Source organism: Microcaecilia unicolor, chromosome 4 (assembly GCF_901765095.1).
Source record: "Microcaecilia unicolor chromosome 4, aMicUni1.1, whole genome shotgun sequence".
Taxonomy (NCBI): Eukaryota; Metazoa; Chordata; class Amphibia; order Gymnophiona; family Siphonopidae; genus Microcaecilia; species Microcaecilia unicolor.
In genome coordinates, this window is record NC_044034.1 from 198,213,606 (window position 1) to 198,230,699 (window position 17,094).

General features: G+C 45.1%; 1 protein-coding gene across 2 annotated transcripts in view; it reads left to right on the forward strand.

The window, feature by feature from the left end:
• Positions 1–17,094, forward strand: part of CARS1 (cysteinyl-tRNA synthetase 1) — a 256,464-nt gene that overhangs the window by 75,351 nt on the left and 164,019 nt on the right. For both annotated transcript variants that reach the window (XM_030201116.1, XM_030201118.1), the window contains one exon: positions 10,876–10,972. In XM_030201116.1, the coding sequence (XP_030056976.1) occupies positions 10,876–10,972 (97 nt within the window). The remainder of the gene's footprint in view (positions 1–10,875; positions 10,973–17,094) is intronic.

A 17,094-nucleotide genomic window follows, 5' to 3' on the forward strand; every position in this document is an offset into this window, starting at 1 on the left:
AGCGTATTCAATGCCACCTGAGTATCCAGCACGCATTGACGATGTATCCCCGTATGAGTGGCCCCAAATCGCTGTCTGGCTCGGCGAAGTTACGAACCCAGCATCAAGATTTCTCTGTCACGAGCTACTCTGACGTGATGGGAATAACTTATAATTTCCCCTCTAAGTACCGCCTTTGCAGTTTCCCAATACAATATCAGGTCCACCAGATGATATGCATTGGTTATCTTACAGGCCCTCCAACAACTGAGAAGACGCTCCTGAAGGATGGGATCTGTATACAACTTGAGAGGAAACAACCAGCGGCTACGTCGAGTCTCAGGTGGCCCTAAGGCCCAATCCATCCACACCCAGGCATGATCTGATATGATATAAGGTCCTATTTCCACACTCGCCACCCGACCAAGCTCACTCCTCGATAACAAAAGATAATCTATGCAAGCCTGAGAGATAGTCTGCCTGCAGAGAACAGCTCTGTCTCTTAGGCTCTTGACCTCCCTTCCCCCACATTTTTCAAACTTAGTGGGTGTGACTAGTTCTTTCTGGGGAGAGCAGATTTCAGCCTCAAAACAAACAGCTTTTTCAGAGAAAATACCTTTTAGAGATAGTCTGCCTGCAGAGAACAGCTCTGTCTCTTAAGCTTAGTCCCTCCCACCCCTAGAGTGACATCTCTTAAATAGCCTCCCTACAGCCAAATTATCACTACTGACCTCTTCCAACTACATCTATTCCTAATTCATCACCTTCCCCCAGTAGCCCAGCCTACCAGTTTCACCCATTCCAACATTCCAGTGTTCCAGCAATCCAATTTTGTATGGCCATGTCCCCTATACACACTCTCTTCCTGATCTACCTCTTAACCCAAAAACACTTTGCACTGCTGCTACACTTTACCCTCCCCTTACCCTCATCACCTCACCTTCTCTCCTTTCCCCTTCCTTCTCCTTAGCCCTCAACCTTCAACATTTCCTTCCTGCTGTTGACCCATCTCCATTCCTCCTAGGCACATCCCGCCTTGGTCGCCCTACCTCCCCTACCCTTCTTCGTATTCTCTTACTCCTTCTCCTACTATCCGCAGAGGACATCAATCCCAATCCAGGTCCCCCACACCAATCCTCATCCTATCCATGCAAACGATTCCGGGATGTCTCCAATCTCATCTCTATTCCCCTCCTCCTCCCCTCTTCCCTCCCCTTCTCGTGCGCCCTATGGAATGCCCGATCTGTCTGCAACAAACTCTCCTTTACCCATTACCTCTTCATCTCCTGTTCTCTCCAACTCCTCGCCCTAACTGAAACCTGGCTCACCCCTGACGACTCTGCCTCAGTCGCAGCCCTATGCCATGGAGGCTATCTTTTCTCCCATTCTCCCTGCCCAGTAGGCCACGGTGGCGGCGTTGGGTTACTACTTTCGCCCTCCTGCAGTTTTCAACCTCTCCTCCTACCGCAGTCTCACTGCATCTCATCCTTTGAAGTTCACTCCATCTGTCTATTCTACCCGCTGCCACTCAGAGTTGCAGTCATTTACCGCCCCCCTGATAAGTCCCTCTCTTCCTTCCTTACCGACTTCAATGCCTGGCTCTCCGTTTTTCTTGAGCCCTCATCCCCATCCCTCATTCTTGGAGACTTTAACATACACGTTGATGACCCATCCGACTCGTACGCTTCTCAGTTCCTCACTCTAACCTCCTCCTTCAACCGAGCTCCACCACCCCTACTCACCAATCTGGCCACTGTCTTGACCTCGTCCTCTCCTCTACCTGCTCACCCTCCAATTTCTGAGCCTCAGCTCTTCCTCTCTCTGACCATCACCTGATCACCTTCACACTTCACCCTCCCCCTCAGTCCCGCCCAACACTAACCACTACTTCCAGGAATCTCCAGGCTGTCGACCCTCCCACCTTATCCTCTAGTATCTCTAATCTCCTCCCTTCCATCATGTCCTCCGAGTCTGTCGACAAGGCTGTCTCCGCTTACAATGCCACTCTCTCCTCTGCTCTGGACACCCTTGCACCATCCATCTCCCGTCCCACAAGGCATACTAATCCCCAGCCCTGGCTGACCCCTTGCACCCGATACCTTCACTCCTGCGCCCGATCGGCTGAACGCCACTGGAGGAAATCTCGCACCCATACTGATTTCATCCATTACAAATTCATGCTATCCTCCTTCCAGTCCTCCCTATTCCTCGCCAAACAGGACTATTATACCCAATTGACTAATTCCCTCAGCTCTAACCCTCGTTGTCTCTTCGCCACCCTTAACTCCCTCCTCAAAGTGCCCTCCGCTCCCACCCCCCCTCACTCTCTCCTCAATCACCTCTATTCAGGAAATCTTGACTGCCCCAACTTGACATTTCGTCCTTTAGATTGTAAGCTCCTTCGAGCAGGGACTGTCCTTCTTTGTTAAACTGTACAGCGCTACGTAACCCTAGTAGTAGTAGTAGAATGGGCTCGAGAGAGGTGAGTATAGTCTTTGTCCATGGGATGCAACTCTCTACAGACATCAATAAGATCCAACAATCTGAAGCAGTCCTTTATTAGAGTGATAAAATCCAGATTGCCCCGGCAAGGATTTATCCATACTAGGGTCCCACACTGCATTAAAATCCCCACCCACCACTATAATACGGGATCCCCAGGTGTCCTTGCCGTCCCTACTGGACATTTTTGCTGAATTTGGGGACTACTCTGGTTTTCGTCTCAACTTAGACAAATCTGAGGTCATGACACTTCAAATGAGCGAGGGGCAGTGGGAAAATCTGTGTTGTCCACTTAAGAGAGTGGGGGAGGCGTTCAAATACTTAGGGATACAGCTCACCAAGGACCCCAAGCTGCTATATAGTGCAAATGTAGAATACCTGTTAGAAGACACCAAGAGAACATTGGGAAGATGGGCAGGGCTGCCGATATCGCTGGTGGGACGCATCTCCTTGTTTAATATGGTGCTTTTCCCTAAATGGCTATACTTTTTACAGACAATTCCACTGTATCTCAAGCACCAGGAAGTGAGATCTTTACAAAAACTGCTTACAAAATTTTTGTGGGCTGGGAAACGTCCCCAGATAAGATTTTCACATCTGATGAGGCCTTGGAGAAACGGGGGGATGGGGATGCCGGATATTAAACGCTATAATGTGGCATGTTTACTGCGCCATCTAGGGGACTGGTATCTGCAAAGGGAGGATTACACCCCATTGGAGATAGAAAAGGCAAGGTGCAGCCCCTTGGGCCTGATGTATGTCTTACACGGGGCACTAAAGGACCTACCTGCAGGACTGCGGACTAGTGTTTTGGTGTGGCCTTTAAAGGCCGTATGGAAGGACTTGGCTAGGCTGTGGTCCTTCGATCCTAGATGCAGTAGATTACTACCCCTTATAGGGAATGAAGCGTTCCGTCCGGGGGATGAAAATCCTATAGTGAGTTCCTGGGGAGAAGGGGACAAAGTACTTATACATTACTGGTTGGAGCCCAGCGGTAAGCTTAAAACAATGGCCGAACTAAACCTAGATGTAGCAGATTGGGGGGTATGTTTTGCATATGAACAGCTTAGACACTATATAGCTTCACTCCCCCGTGCTGCACTTGGTGTTGATTTGTCCACTAAGATGGGGGAATTATTTGAGACGACAACAGAGGACCCTATCTCGATATCAGTATTACATAAAAGGTTGTTATTGGCTAGACCACAGGGAGACCTTACACGAGTGGCAGCAAAATGGTCAGCTGACATACAAAAAAGGATCATCCCGGGAGATTTGTTGAAGGGGTGGAGGGGAGTCCTGAAATGGACGCAAAACGCAAACCTTCGAGAATGCCAGGTCAGAGTGATCTACAGGGCTTATACCTCTCAGTCGCGTCTGTGTCAGATGAGATATATAGAATCTGCCAAATGCAGACGCTGTAATGCGCCAGACAATAACTTCTACCATGCTTTTTGGAAGTGCCCAGCTATAACAGCCTTCTGGACAAGAATAGTTAAATATTTAGAAAAAATAGGAGGGAAAAAGGTTACTCAGCAGCCTTCGACCATTTTGTTGGGTTGCCACGCGCCAGTAGAGGGGGGTACGAGATACCAGAACATAATGGCCCATAAGGCGTTTTTGGTGGGCATGAAGTGCATACTTGTTAACTGGACGCAAGAAATGAACCCCTCCTTCTGGCAATGGAGGAATCGCTTACATGACTTACTTATGATGGAGCTCCGGGACTCCCTGCTTAACCCTCGGACACAAGGCTATTTTTTCCTTACCTGGGAAGGTTATATTAACACCCTGTCTCATAGGGCGAGGAGCCACATTATTAATAAACTTGGAGCATTGTCTAAAGTTCCACCGGCAACTGATGGGAATTAAATGGGAATAGAGATCTTTTTCTACCAACCTTTTAGCAACTGACAAGACGGTAGAGCAGACCAGGGCTGGGGGGGGGGGGAGGGGGAGGGAGGGTTTAGGGAGGGGGGCAGGAGAGGAGACTGTTTTATTTGGAGTTCTATTAGTCCTTTCCCAGGGTGAAATGGATGTCCTCCTTAGGGGGGTAGGGGGGCCATCAGAGCACAGGCCCCCTGGCTCGCCTGTGGAGGGGTATAAGCCCGTATAGTAAGGTTTGATCCTAATTTGAGGCTTTGTGGCTGCACAGTTGACACAGGCAGGTGGTTATAATTTGGGGGGCCCAGCGTTTGAACACACGGTGTCAATTGGCAGTAAGGAAAGTTGGGGGGAAAGGGAGGGGGAGAATTTGTTGTTATTAGAGGTTGATGATAACATGTTAGTTAATAATATAGGAGGGGGGGGGGATAAAGTAAAAAGATTAATGGAGATAAGCAATATCGTATAATTTCAATACTTGGTGTGTGTTGATTGTTTGTAGAGACATTTACAAGATGTAACCACCATTTTTGAGCATTATTTCTGTGCTTCATTAATAAAAATGTTGAAACCTAAAAAATCCCCACCCACCACTAAGGAAGTATGCTTGTGTTAATCAGTGTTTGATAAAATTTTTTGTTGTATTGGTTTGGGGCATATAAGTTACACAGGAGAACTGTGTGATGGTTAATGACATCCTCAGCTAGGACAAATCAACCAGCGGGATCTGCTGCCAGTTTGTACCTTCTCCACTACTGCTTTCTTAAACAGAATGGCCACCCCCCCCCCCCCCCCCCCCCCCCGGGCTGCTGCTGCCACACACTCCCCTACCCACCAAGTTTTAAGTTTTGCATGCTCGGCAGCATTCATATGCATCTCTTGCAACATGGCAAGATCAACTTTATTTCTATGTAAATGTTGTAGAATTTTGGATTGTTTAATTGGCAAATTTATCCCCCCCCCCCTTACATTCCAAGTTACTAATTTCACCATTGAAAAAGACAAAACAAGGTTATTACATTCACATTATCTGAATCTTGGGCCTGGGAGGGGCGTCCCAGTAATCGCACCCCCCCCCCCCCCCAGGAAAGTACATTGAAGACTGCCCTACTCCAAGCAAAAAGATGTGACATCTCAATTCTCAGTATCACACCCCCCCACAAGACCAACCCAACATTACTAACCAGCTTCTGACCCTGTGAACCCACCACCTTCCCAACCTCTCCCCACCCCATCCCTCCCCCTCCCCCTGAAGTTAACGTTCCCTCCATAGGAACTGTCACTACTAGTGCCTTCCCAACAACCCCTGTTGCAACTAAGCTCAAACAATATGCAAGCATCGGACCCCGAGAGAGAGAAAAAAAAAATATGTCCAAACAAATAGTCCTGGCCAGCAGACCATCGGCATATAGTCCCAAAACCACAATGGCATCAGGATATCAAGCATCAGTACCACATCAAGATCAGCAGGAAAACCTTCAAGCCCATCTTGGTTCCATTTAAGGAAAATGCAGATTGCAGGGAAACCTGCAAAAGGGAGCAGACAGCCACGTGCTGTTTACCAAGACACAATCAGGTCTGTCCTGCCTCCATTCCCTCAAATTGTGAGAGAGATGCACGTGCCTCCTTCACCGACGTATAACTTCTTGGTGAACCATTGTGGGTAATCTTTAGAGTAGCAGGGTATATCAAAGCAAATCGTATTTTTAAAGAGAACAACTTAGAGCAGATGGGAGTGAAAGATGTACGTTGTGCTGCAACACCTGCCGAATAATCCTGGAAACAGGGGATCTGATGATTGTCCTAAGTCAGAGATCTCCCCGCGTGCAGGGCTTGTAAAATTGCTTGCTTATGGGCGAAGTTCAGGATTCGGAGAATAACCACCCGAGGTTTAGGTGAAGATGATTGCTGCAGCCCCATTCTATGAGCACGCTCTACACGCAGGGGCCCATTGCTTTTCTGTAGGTGTAGTTCTTTTGTAAGCCATTGCTCCAAAAAGTTAACCAAGTCTTTATCCTGTATGGATTTCGGTAGACCCACCAAGCGTAGATTTGTTTCTCCGCAGCCTGTCCTCCAGGTCTTCCACCTTAGCTTCCAGCGTGAAGATCTTTTTCTGCATAGACTCCTTCGTCTTCTCTACCTTTGTAATCCAGTCGTGTGAGTTTGAAAAGCCACACAGTCTTTAGAGAGTTCTATTAATTGAGCTTGTAAACGCTCCAATTTAGAATCGGTTGGAGATAAACACCTCTCTAGCAGATCATCCAGGACCACTGACATTTCGGTGGTGATTTCTGTGACCCATGCCAAGGACACTTTAGTACCAGCTGGGCTTGCAGGCACCTCCATCTTTTCCTCAACTGCCTTACCACGGGATTTATCTTTGCGAGCCACTCTTGCTGCCATCGCCTGATCACAGGAGTAATAAATGAAGCCAGGACATATTCCTCTGCTCCACTCAAGCCCAAAACACTTAGTCTTGGGGTCCGAAGCATGTTATAAATTCAGGGGAATTGACTGGGGGCTTGGAGAAGCTCAGGTTAGCGTCTTCCTTCGGGCATGGTGTCACATGACTCTGATTTATTTATAGAGTTGTTTAATTAAAACTTCCTAAGGTACTAGGGATATCAGATGAATATAATGATCCTTTTGTCTGTTGTAATTTGTAATTTATTTAAGGTGTGCTTCTTAGAAACTAAATGTAATTCATACTCTAATGGAAATTGAAAAGTCCCCTTTTGTCTTAATTACAATAATTGACTATAAATAGAGTTGAGCTAGGGTTTGGTGGGAGTTGGGGAAAGAGGGTGGGAATGCGAACTGAACTGGGCCCTTCTGTGCCTTCTAGAGACTATCTGTTAATGTTGTGGCAGAAACTTCAGGTTTTAAAACTATGGGGGAAAGGGTATGGAGACTACCTAATAAAGTTTTGTTTTTTTTTTTTATTTTAAAATTCTGTGTTTATCAATATCCTACAATTCCTCTTTTAATTCCTAATCTTTAAACTGTGGCAGTAACTTCAAGTTTTAAAACTATGGTGAGGAGTGTGGCAGCCATGTTAGTCCACTCTTAAGGTTATCAATAGAAATCAAACAAAATAAAACATGGAAAAGAAAATAAGATGATACCTTTTTATTGGACATAACTTAATACATTTCTTGATTAGCTTTTGAAGGTTGCCCTTCTTCGTCAGATCGGAAATAAGCAAATGTGCTAGCTGACAGTGTATATAAGTGAAAACATTCAAGCATTACTATGACAGTCTGACAGGGTAGGAGGTATGCATGGGGACATCAAAGCATATCATTACAAAACAGGATGGGTGTGGATAGGTGAGGGGTGGGGTGATCAACAGAGAAATACAGCTTTATGGTTTATAATGGGCTAGGAACCCCAGATCCTTGTTAAGTCCTTTCTGTTGGGTGTTAAAATATTCAATCATTCTGACTTCAAAGGTCTTACGTTCTTGTATGGTTTTAAAGTTACCCTTCTGGTCACGATGGATGTAGAATCACTATACAGCAACATTCCACATGCGGATGGCATAGCTGCATGTGGAAGACTCCTAAAAAAATCCACACTGGACCATCAATACTCACCAGAAACGATTACAAAATTAATCAAATTCATTTTAACTCACAACTACTTCCGCTTTAACAATGATATCTATCTACAAATAATGGGCACTGTGATGGGCACCAGGACAGCACCCCAATATGCCAACCTTTTTATGGCTGAGCTGGAAGAGACATTTCTGAATACACACCAGACCAAACCTCTAAAATACTACCGGTACATCGATGATATTTTTATGATTTGGACGGAGGGTGAAGAAACTCTGAAACAATTTTATTCTTCCTTCAATACATACCATCCTACAATCAGATTCAAAATTGACTACTCCCCAGAAAAAGTCAATTTTTTGGACACCAAGGTCTCAATCAGTGATGGCTGTATACAAACATCTATATACAAGAAACCCACAGACAGATGCAGCTACCTCCACAACTCCAGCTTCCATCCTTCACATACAAAAAGATCCATCATTTACAGCCAAGCCACAAGATACCACCGTATCTGCTCTGACCCAGGGGACAGAGACAGACACCTTAAAAGCCTGACTGCATCCTTCAAACAGAAAGGCTACAACCCCAAAATAATCTCCAAGAATATTGCCTCCTCCCTCAAAACACCCAGGGAGAATCAGCTACAGTACAAGGAGAAAAAAATCCACAGACAGAATCCCCCTTGTAGTGGCATACAATCCAGAGCTGGAAAAACTGAGGAAAATCATAAGAGATCTACAACCTATACTCCAGGAGGATGAACTTACTGAAAGAGATATTCCCATCCCCACCAGTTCTGGCCTTCCGACAGCCACCTAACTTAAAACCCAAGCTAATCAGACTGAAAAGGAACAGAAGGGCACACTTTCCTGTAATTTATCCAGTTGCAAACTATGCCAAAATATTTCACAGGACCCCACAGTCATCCACAAAGGAAAGATATTCAACATAAAGGAATCTTCCAATGTGGTATGTATCATTCAGTGTAAAAAATGTAACGAAGGATGCTATATTGGAGAAACAGGCCAGATGCTTAAGACAAGATTCAATTTACATAGACATCACATGAACAATACTGGCGCCAGTAGAGCTCCCACCCCTGTTGGTCAGCATTTTACAGGACCAGGACACTGTACCAGTGGCTTCACAGTGAGAATCCTGAAAGGTAACTTTAAAACCATACAAGAACGTAAGACCTTTGAAGTCAGAATGATTGAATATTTTAACACCCAACAGAAAGGACTTAACAAGGATCTGGGGTTCCTAGCCCATTATAAACCATAAAGCTGTATTTCTCTGTTGATCACCCCACCCCTCACCTATCCACACCCATCCTGTTAGAATATCAATGATATGCTTTGATGTCCCCATGCATACCTCCTACCCACCCCCATCCTCCCACCCTGTCAGACTGTCATAGTAATGCTTGAATATTTTCACTTATATACACTGTCAGCTAGCACATTTGCTTATTTCCGATCTGACGAAGAAGGGCAACCTTCGAAAGCTAATCAAGAAATGTATTAAGTTATGTCCAATAAAAAAGGTATCATCTTATTTTCTTTTCCATGTTTTATTTTGTTTGATTTCTATTGAAAACTATGGTGAAAAGAGTATGGAGACTAGCTAATAAAATTTGCTTGCTTTTTTTATGTTAAAATTCTAACTGTGCTTATCAATATCCTACAATTCCTCTTTTAAACCCTAATCTTCAGAATAAAATAATGTCACCCACAGAGATGTCCTCTTCTCTCAGAACTTCTCAGAAAGAAAGTTGAGTGGGACCTTTCCTTTCTATATAGTTTGGATTCTAAGGAGACTATTTCAAACAAACCCTTTGAAGCTAGCCCAGTAATAAATTGCCAATAGCATTGACACATTATCTCTTTATCTTGACACTGAAGAGACAGGTAGAGGGCTTGTCAGTGGAGCAAAAATCCATTCTAAAACAGACCATGAAGATTAAACATCAAGCTTTACACTGAAAATTCAGATGTCTAAGGGGCCCTTTTACTAAGGCGTGTGTCCAGCACGAGTCAATTTGGAACTACTGCCTGGCTACCGCAAGCCTCGAGCGGTAATTCCATTTTTTACACGCATCTGATATGCATGGCAGAAAACATTTTTTATTTTCTACTGCGTGGCGGTAAGGTCTCAGGCTCAAAATGGACGTGTGCCAATTTTTATTTTGCTGCACGTCCATTTTCGCCCCCCCCAGGCCTTTTTTGCAGTGCGCTGAAAAATGGACCTGCGCGCATCTAATACATGCGCCTACAACAGTGCAGGCCATTTTTCAGTACACCTTAGTAAAAGGAACCCTAAGTCTTATTGCACACTTAAAAATGAAGCAAGTATTTGAACAGTTAAGGTGGAGTTACTAAATTGTGTTTTAAGGTAATAACACACATTTATTTGCCTCAAACCTGCCTTAAACAACAGTAGCATGTGTTACATTAATGTAATGCACATAAGGTTACTGCAGGAAGCTTAATGAGGTGCACATACATGCAGATCACCTCATTATTATGCAGCCTGCGATGAACAACATGGGCTGCATTATTCCAGGAAAAATAATGCCATCATAGAGTTGGTATTTTTTCTTGCCCAGGTAGCATCAGTCTACTAATCCATGGCCCAATACTTCTGAATGGCATCTTAAAGGGGCCAAAGTAGAACATTGTTTCCCCCTCCCCACTGAAGACCACCACCCTCACGTAGCCCCTAGCATCCCCCCACCAGTCCTGGTTAAAAAGCACTTTTATAGTACTACTGTGAGACTAGTCAGGGATCAGAGTGCTATGGTCATGCCTACCCCAGAAAACCCCTAGACTACCAATAATGGCAAGATGTAAGCTTGGGGAGGGGGGTGTACTCTTCAGGGGGATAAATTTTGAGGATGACAAATTTCTAAAGATGACACATCATCTGTGGTTTTATTTACTTTTAGGTCATATATTTCCTTTGATATCCTGAGAAGAGTTCTAATGGACTATTTCAAGTATGATGTCTTCTACTGCATGAATATCACAGATATAGATGACAAAGTAAGGACTTTTTAAAATTACTGCATGCAAACAATTATAGTGTGAATTGAAGAGCTACAAGAAAAGTAGAATAGACCCAATGTAAATGAGCATGCCTACATTTAGGCACACCAGTGCCAGTTTATACTAATATTTTATAAAAACTCTTATGTGCTTAAGTGTTCTTATAGAATAGGCTTGCAGCCCACAGAAGTTTCACACCTAAATTTTGGCTGCCTGCCCCAATTTCTGTAATAAAGCTTCAAAAGGTTTTTTTCTCCCTACTCCTTAACCGTAAAAATTAAAAACATAGGGGATCAAGGCTATAAAAGCTCTCAATCCCTCATGTTAAGCTCTAGCTGAAATAAGCATTTTTACAACAGGTGCACTCAGAGCAGGTGGGAAGGCCGTTGGAAAAATCTTTTTGCAAGAGGCTCTGCATTGAGCAGAGCCTTTTTTTAAGATACTTTGGAAATGTGAATGTTTCATTTTCCATATGGATCTCCTATGGAAATGGGGATTTTATTGATACTATTTATGACCACAAAGACATAACATTTTTATTCTCCAAAGATGCTGCACATAGAATATTGATAGGTAGAAGATTTTGTGGTGATGATCATAATAGTGTCTTCCATTGATGACGACATGAGTTTTCAGGTTGCATAACTTGATCATTTTTAACACTACTACAGCACAGTAATGTAGTAAATGGTGACAGAAGACCAAAATGGCCTTTCCATTATGTAGCTTTGCACTATTCCAGAACCTGTGGGATAGTTGTGTCCATCAACCAGCAGGTGGAGATAGCAAACTGATAACTGAGCTGAGACATACAGTGGTGGAAATAAGTATTTGATCCCTTGCTGATTTTGTAAGTTTGCCCACTGACAAAGACATGAGCAGCCCATAATTGAAGGGTAGGTTATTGGTAACAGTGAGAGATAGCACATCACAAATTAAATCCGGAAAATCACATTGTGGAAAGTATATGAATTTATTTGCATTCTGCAGAGGGAAATAAGTATTTAATCCCTCTGGCAAACAAGACCTAATACTTGGTGGCAAAACCCTTGTTGGCAAGCACAGCGGTCAGACGTCTTCTGTAGTTGATGATGAGGTTTGCACACATGTCAGGAGGAATTTTGGTCCACTCCTCTTTGCAGATCATCTCTAAATCATTAAGAGTTCTGGGCTGTCGCTTGGCAACTCGCAGCTTCAGCTCCCTCCATAAGTTTTCAATGGGATTAAGGTCTGGTGACTGGCTAGGCCACTCCATGACCCTAATGTGCTTCTTCCTGAGCCACTCCTTTGTTGCCTTGGCTGTATGTTTTGGGTCATTGTCGTGCTGGAAGACCCAGCCACGACCCATTTTTAAGGCCCTGGCGGAGGGAAGGAGGTTGTCACTCAGAATTGTACGGTACATGGCCCCATCCATTCTCCCATTGATGCGGTGAAGTAGTCCTGTGCCCTTAGCAGAGAAACACCCCCAAAACATAACATTTCCACCTCCATGCTTGACAGTGGGGACGGTGTTCTTTGGGTCATAGGCAGCATTTCTCTTCCTCCAAACACGGCGAGTTGAGTTCATGCCAAAGAGCTCAATTTTTGTCTCATCTGACCACAGCACCTTCTCCCAATCACTCTCGGCATCATCCAGGTGTTCACTGGCAAACTTCAGACGGGCCGTCACATGTGCCTTCCGGAGCAGGGGGACCTTGCGGGCACTGCAGGATTGCAATCCGTTATGTCGTAATGTGTTACCAATGGTTTTCGTGGTGACAGTGGTCCCAGCTGCCTTGAGATCATTGACAAGTTCCCCCCTTGTAGTTGTAGGCTGATTTCTAACCTTCCTCATGATCAAGGATACCCCACGAGGTGAGATTTTGCGTGGAGCCCCAGATCTTTGTCGATTGACAGTCATTTTGTACTTCTTCCATTTTCTTACTATGGCACCAACAGTTGTCTCCTTCTCGCCCAGCGTCTTACTGATGGTTTTGTAGCCCATTCCAGCCTTGTGCAGGTGTATGATCTTGTCCCTGACATCCTTAGACAGCTCCTTGCTCTTGGCCATTTTGTAGAGGTTAGAGTCTGACTGATTCACTGAGTCTGTGGACAGGTGTCTTTCATACAGGTGACCATTGCCGACAGCTGTCTGTCATGCAGGTAACGAGTTGATTTGGAGCATCTACCTGGTCTGTAGGGGCCAGATCTCTTACTGGTTGGTGGGGGATCAAATACTTATTTCCCTCTGCAGAATGCAAATAAACTCATATACTTTCCACAATGTGATTTTCCGGATTTAATTTGTGATGTGCTATCTCTCACTGTTACCAATAACCTACCCTTCAATTATGGGCTGCTCATGTCTTTGTCAGTGGGCAAACTTACAAAATCAGCAAGGGATCAAATACTTATTTCCACCACTGTATCTCTCTTGGCATCCAGTCCAGCTCCTTGGTATTTTCTACCTCCACAAGTTGATAGACATGCTTTTAAGCCTCTGTTTCTTTGCTCCTGGTCCAGTTGGTCAGCTGGTCAAGTTGAGTTTTGCTTGTGGTTTGAATCTGCAGAGCCATATCTGCAGGTAAAGGGTCATGGATTTGATACACCACCTTTCTGTGGGTACAACAAAAGGGAAAGGGAGATGGGACTTGATATACCGCCTTTCTGAGATTTTTGCAACTACATTCAAAGTGGTTTACATATATTCAGGTACTTATTTTTTTTGTACCAGGGGCAATGGAGGGTTAAGTTACTTGCCCAGAGTCACAAAGAGCTGCAGTGGGAATCAAACTCAGTTCCCCAGGATCAAAGTCCACTGCACTAATCACTAGGTAAAAGCAGTTTACATATATTATATGCAGGTACTTTTTCTGTCCTTAGTGGGCTTACAATATAGGTTTTATACCTGGGGCAATGGCAGGTTAAGTGACATTCCTAGGGGTTATAAGGGGCTGCAGTGGGAATTGAACCCAGTTCCCTAGGTTCTCAGCCCATTGCACTAACCATTAGGCTACTCCTCCACTCCTTCGAGATAGCAGACGGTACCGGCCTGGTCATCAGCAGTATGGTCAAGTCCCATTTTCAGGCATGCCAATCTACCTTTTATGCGGACAGGAAGTCCTCTCAGTCAGCTAGAGCACCCAATTCCTCCAGAGCTTTTTAATGGTGCGAGGCGGGTCCACTTTTCTCTTCCTCCGTTGGAAGAACATATTCAGGAGTTTTGGGAGGTGTGAGCAAAAATCACATCAGACCAGTGGGTTCTGGATATTCTTACAGAAGGTTACAAATTGCTCCCCTCTTCTTGCAGTCTCCTTGTCTAAAGAGAACCAAGGTGGTCGAGGTTTAGGCCACTTAGTGGGCCATTATTCCAGTTCCCCAGGCCGAACAAGACAGATACTCCATCTACTTCATTGTTCCAAAGAAGGAAGGCACTTTTCCTCCAGTCTTAGATCTCAAAAGGTCTAAATTGCTGCTTCTGAGTGTCCTGCTTTCACTTGGAGAGTTTTAGAGCGGTCATAGTTCAAGCGGTAGAATTTCTCACTGCCCTCAGTCTCAAGGAGGCATACTTGCATATACCCATATTGCTGCCGCATCAGAGGTTTCTATGTTTTGTGGTGCTGGGCTGTCGCTTCCAGTTCAGGTCTTTGCCCTTCAGTATCGCCACAGCTCCAAGAGCATTTACCAAGGTTATGGTGGTGGTGGCGTCCTTCTTTTGGTGTCAGGGAATCGGAGTTCACCCGTATCTCGACGGCTGGTTCATTCGTGGCTATTTGAACAGTGTGGTGGCGATGGACAAAGTTGTCCATCTTCTGCATTTGGTTTAGGTGATCAATTTTGAGAACAGCAGACTAACTCCATAGCAGAAGCTGGAGTATCTGGGCATTCTATTCAACACAGCACAGAAGAGGATCTTCCTCGTGGAGTGCAGGAGGTCGAAGCTGGTTCAACAGACTCGTCTTCTCCTCAGTCAAGGCAGGCCCAGGGTCTGGGACTATGTCTAGGTTCTGGGGTCTGTGATAGTGACAGTGGAAGTGGTGCCATAGGCAAGGGATGATATGTGGCCATTACAGGAATCTCAGACCAGCAGCTGAGAAGAGATTCCAGCTGCTGGTCTTCGATGTTTCATCTCTTGTGGCTCACTCGGATATCGTTCAATTCTTGTGGGGAGTGGGCCACTTGCAACCTCCCTTTCGTATGCCATATCCAGAGTGGAACCTTAATTTAGTCCTTTGAGCTCTTCAGAAGCCTCCTTTTGAGCCACATTGGAAGACCTCCTTGAAAGATCTTATGTTAAAGACAGTGTCCTTAGTGTATGTTGTGTTGGCACATTGGGTTTCAGAGCTTCAGGAGAAAGTGGTATCAGCATTTCATCTCAACCAATCTGTGGACCTTCTGTCCTTTTGCAGAGAGGATGAAAAGGCTCCATATTTTTCCTTGAAGCGTCTCGATGTGCGTAGAGTCCTCATTAGATATCTGGAAGTCACAAATGAGTTTTGCAAATCGGACAGACTGTTTGTTCTTTTTGGTAAACAGAGACTTGGCCTCATGGCTTCAAAGCCCAAAATTCCTAGATGGCTGAGGAAGACTATCCCATCAGCTTATTTGCCTGCAGGGAAGCAGGCTCCTCAGGCTTTGCGGGCTCATTCTATAAGGCGTACAGTGACATCCTGGGCGGAGACTACCTTACTGTTTCCAGCGGCAACGTGGTCGACGCTGCATACCTTTGTGAAGCACTACAGAGTGGATTTTGTGGGGCACTCAGAAGCCAGTTTTGGGGTTTCGGTCCTCAGAGCGGTGGTGTCTGGTTAGTGTTAGATTAGCAAGTTGTTTAAGGTGGTTGTGTTTATTCTGAGTTTCTCCTTACTGCTTGTCTACATAAATACTGATGAGCTGGACTGGATGCCAAGAGAGAGATGTCTCGGTTCAGTTTTCAGTTCTCTATCTCCACCTTCTGGTTGGTGGACACAACTATCTCACAGGTTCTGAAATAGTGGGAAGGACTAATAGAAAGAAAAGAAAATTATCAGGTAAGACCTAAGTTCTCTATCCAGTCTGCCAGCTGAAATATTTTTTCACTTAATTTAGATATGCATGCACACTTCCATATGGAGCACGACACCCACTTGTTTTCTGAGCATGATCTTTTATCCTATCAAAAAAAGCAAAACCCCCATCTTAAATTTATTTTTCCTGAAGACCATCAAGTTTATCAGCATGTAAAGGTGAATTGAATTTTTTTACTGACTCTTTTTAGGGGTATATATTGATACCTCTGTACTTACTATTTTATTTAATTTTATGTTTATTATACCCTGCCTAGCAGTGTAAAGATAGGCAAGTTATATATGAATAAAATGAAATGTTCTTTACTGAGTCTTTCAGCGTTGTTCTCCTGCTTTTTAGGGTTATAACTACCTTTCTCCGAGGACAAGCAGGCTGCTTGTTCTCACTGATGGGTGACGTCCACGGCAGCCCCTCCAATCGGAATCTTCACTAGCAAAAGCCTTTGCTAGCCCTCGCGCGCCGATGCACACCGCGCATGCGCGGCCGTCTTCCCGCCCGAAATCGGCTCGTGCCGGCCAGTCTTATTTTGTCCGCGCTCGGTACGGTCGTGTTACGCCGTTCGCGCCCCTTAAGTCGACCTCGCGCGTCTATTTTTGACTTTCGCTAACTTAAAAAAAAAAACAGGATTTCGGGAAAGGACCTTTTCGGTCTTTTTCCTTTTCCGCTATTTCCAGTTTTTGCCCCGGTAAGTTTTCTTTCGTCTTCGGGGTAGGCCCTTTCAGGCCTCGGGTCAAATTTTTTTCTTCCCCTCTTTTTGGTGCCTACCGCAATTACGAGTTTTGATCTCGCTGGCGTGATTTTTCCGCCCATGTCATCGAGGTCTCCCAGCGGCTTCAAGAAGTGCACCCAGTGCGCCCGGGTAATCTCGCTCACTGACAGGCACGCGTCGTGTCTTCAGTGTCTGGGGGCTGGGCACCGGCCGCAGGCCTGTAGTCTGTGCGCCCTTTTACAAAAGCGGACTCAGGTAGCGAGATTGGCCCAGTGGAACGTTTTGTTCTCGGGCTCTTCGTCTTCATCGGCACCGGGAGTATCGAGTGCATCGACGTCGACAGCGTCTAGACCTCCGTCCTAGG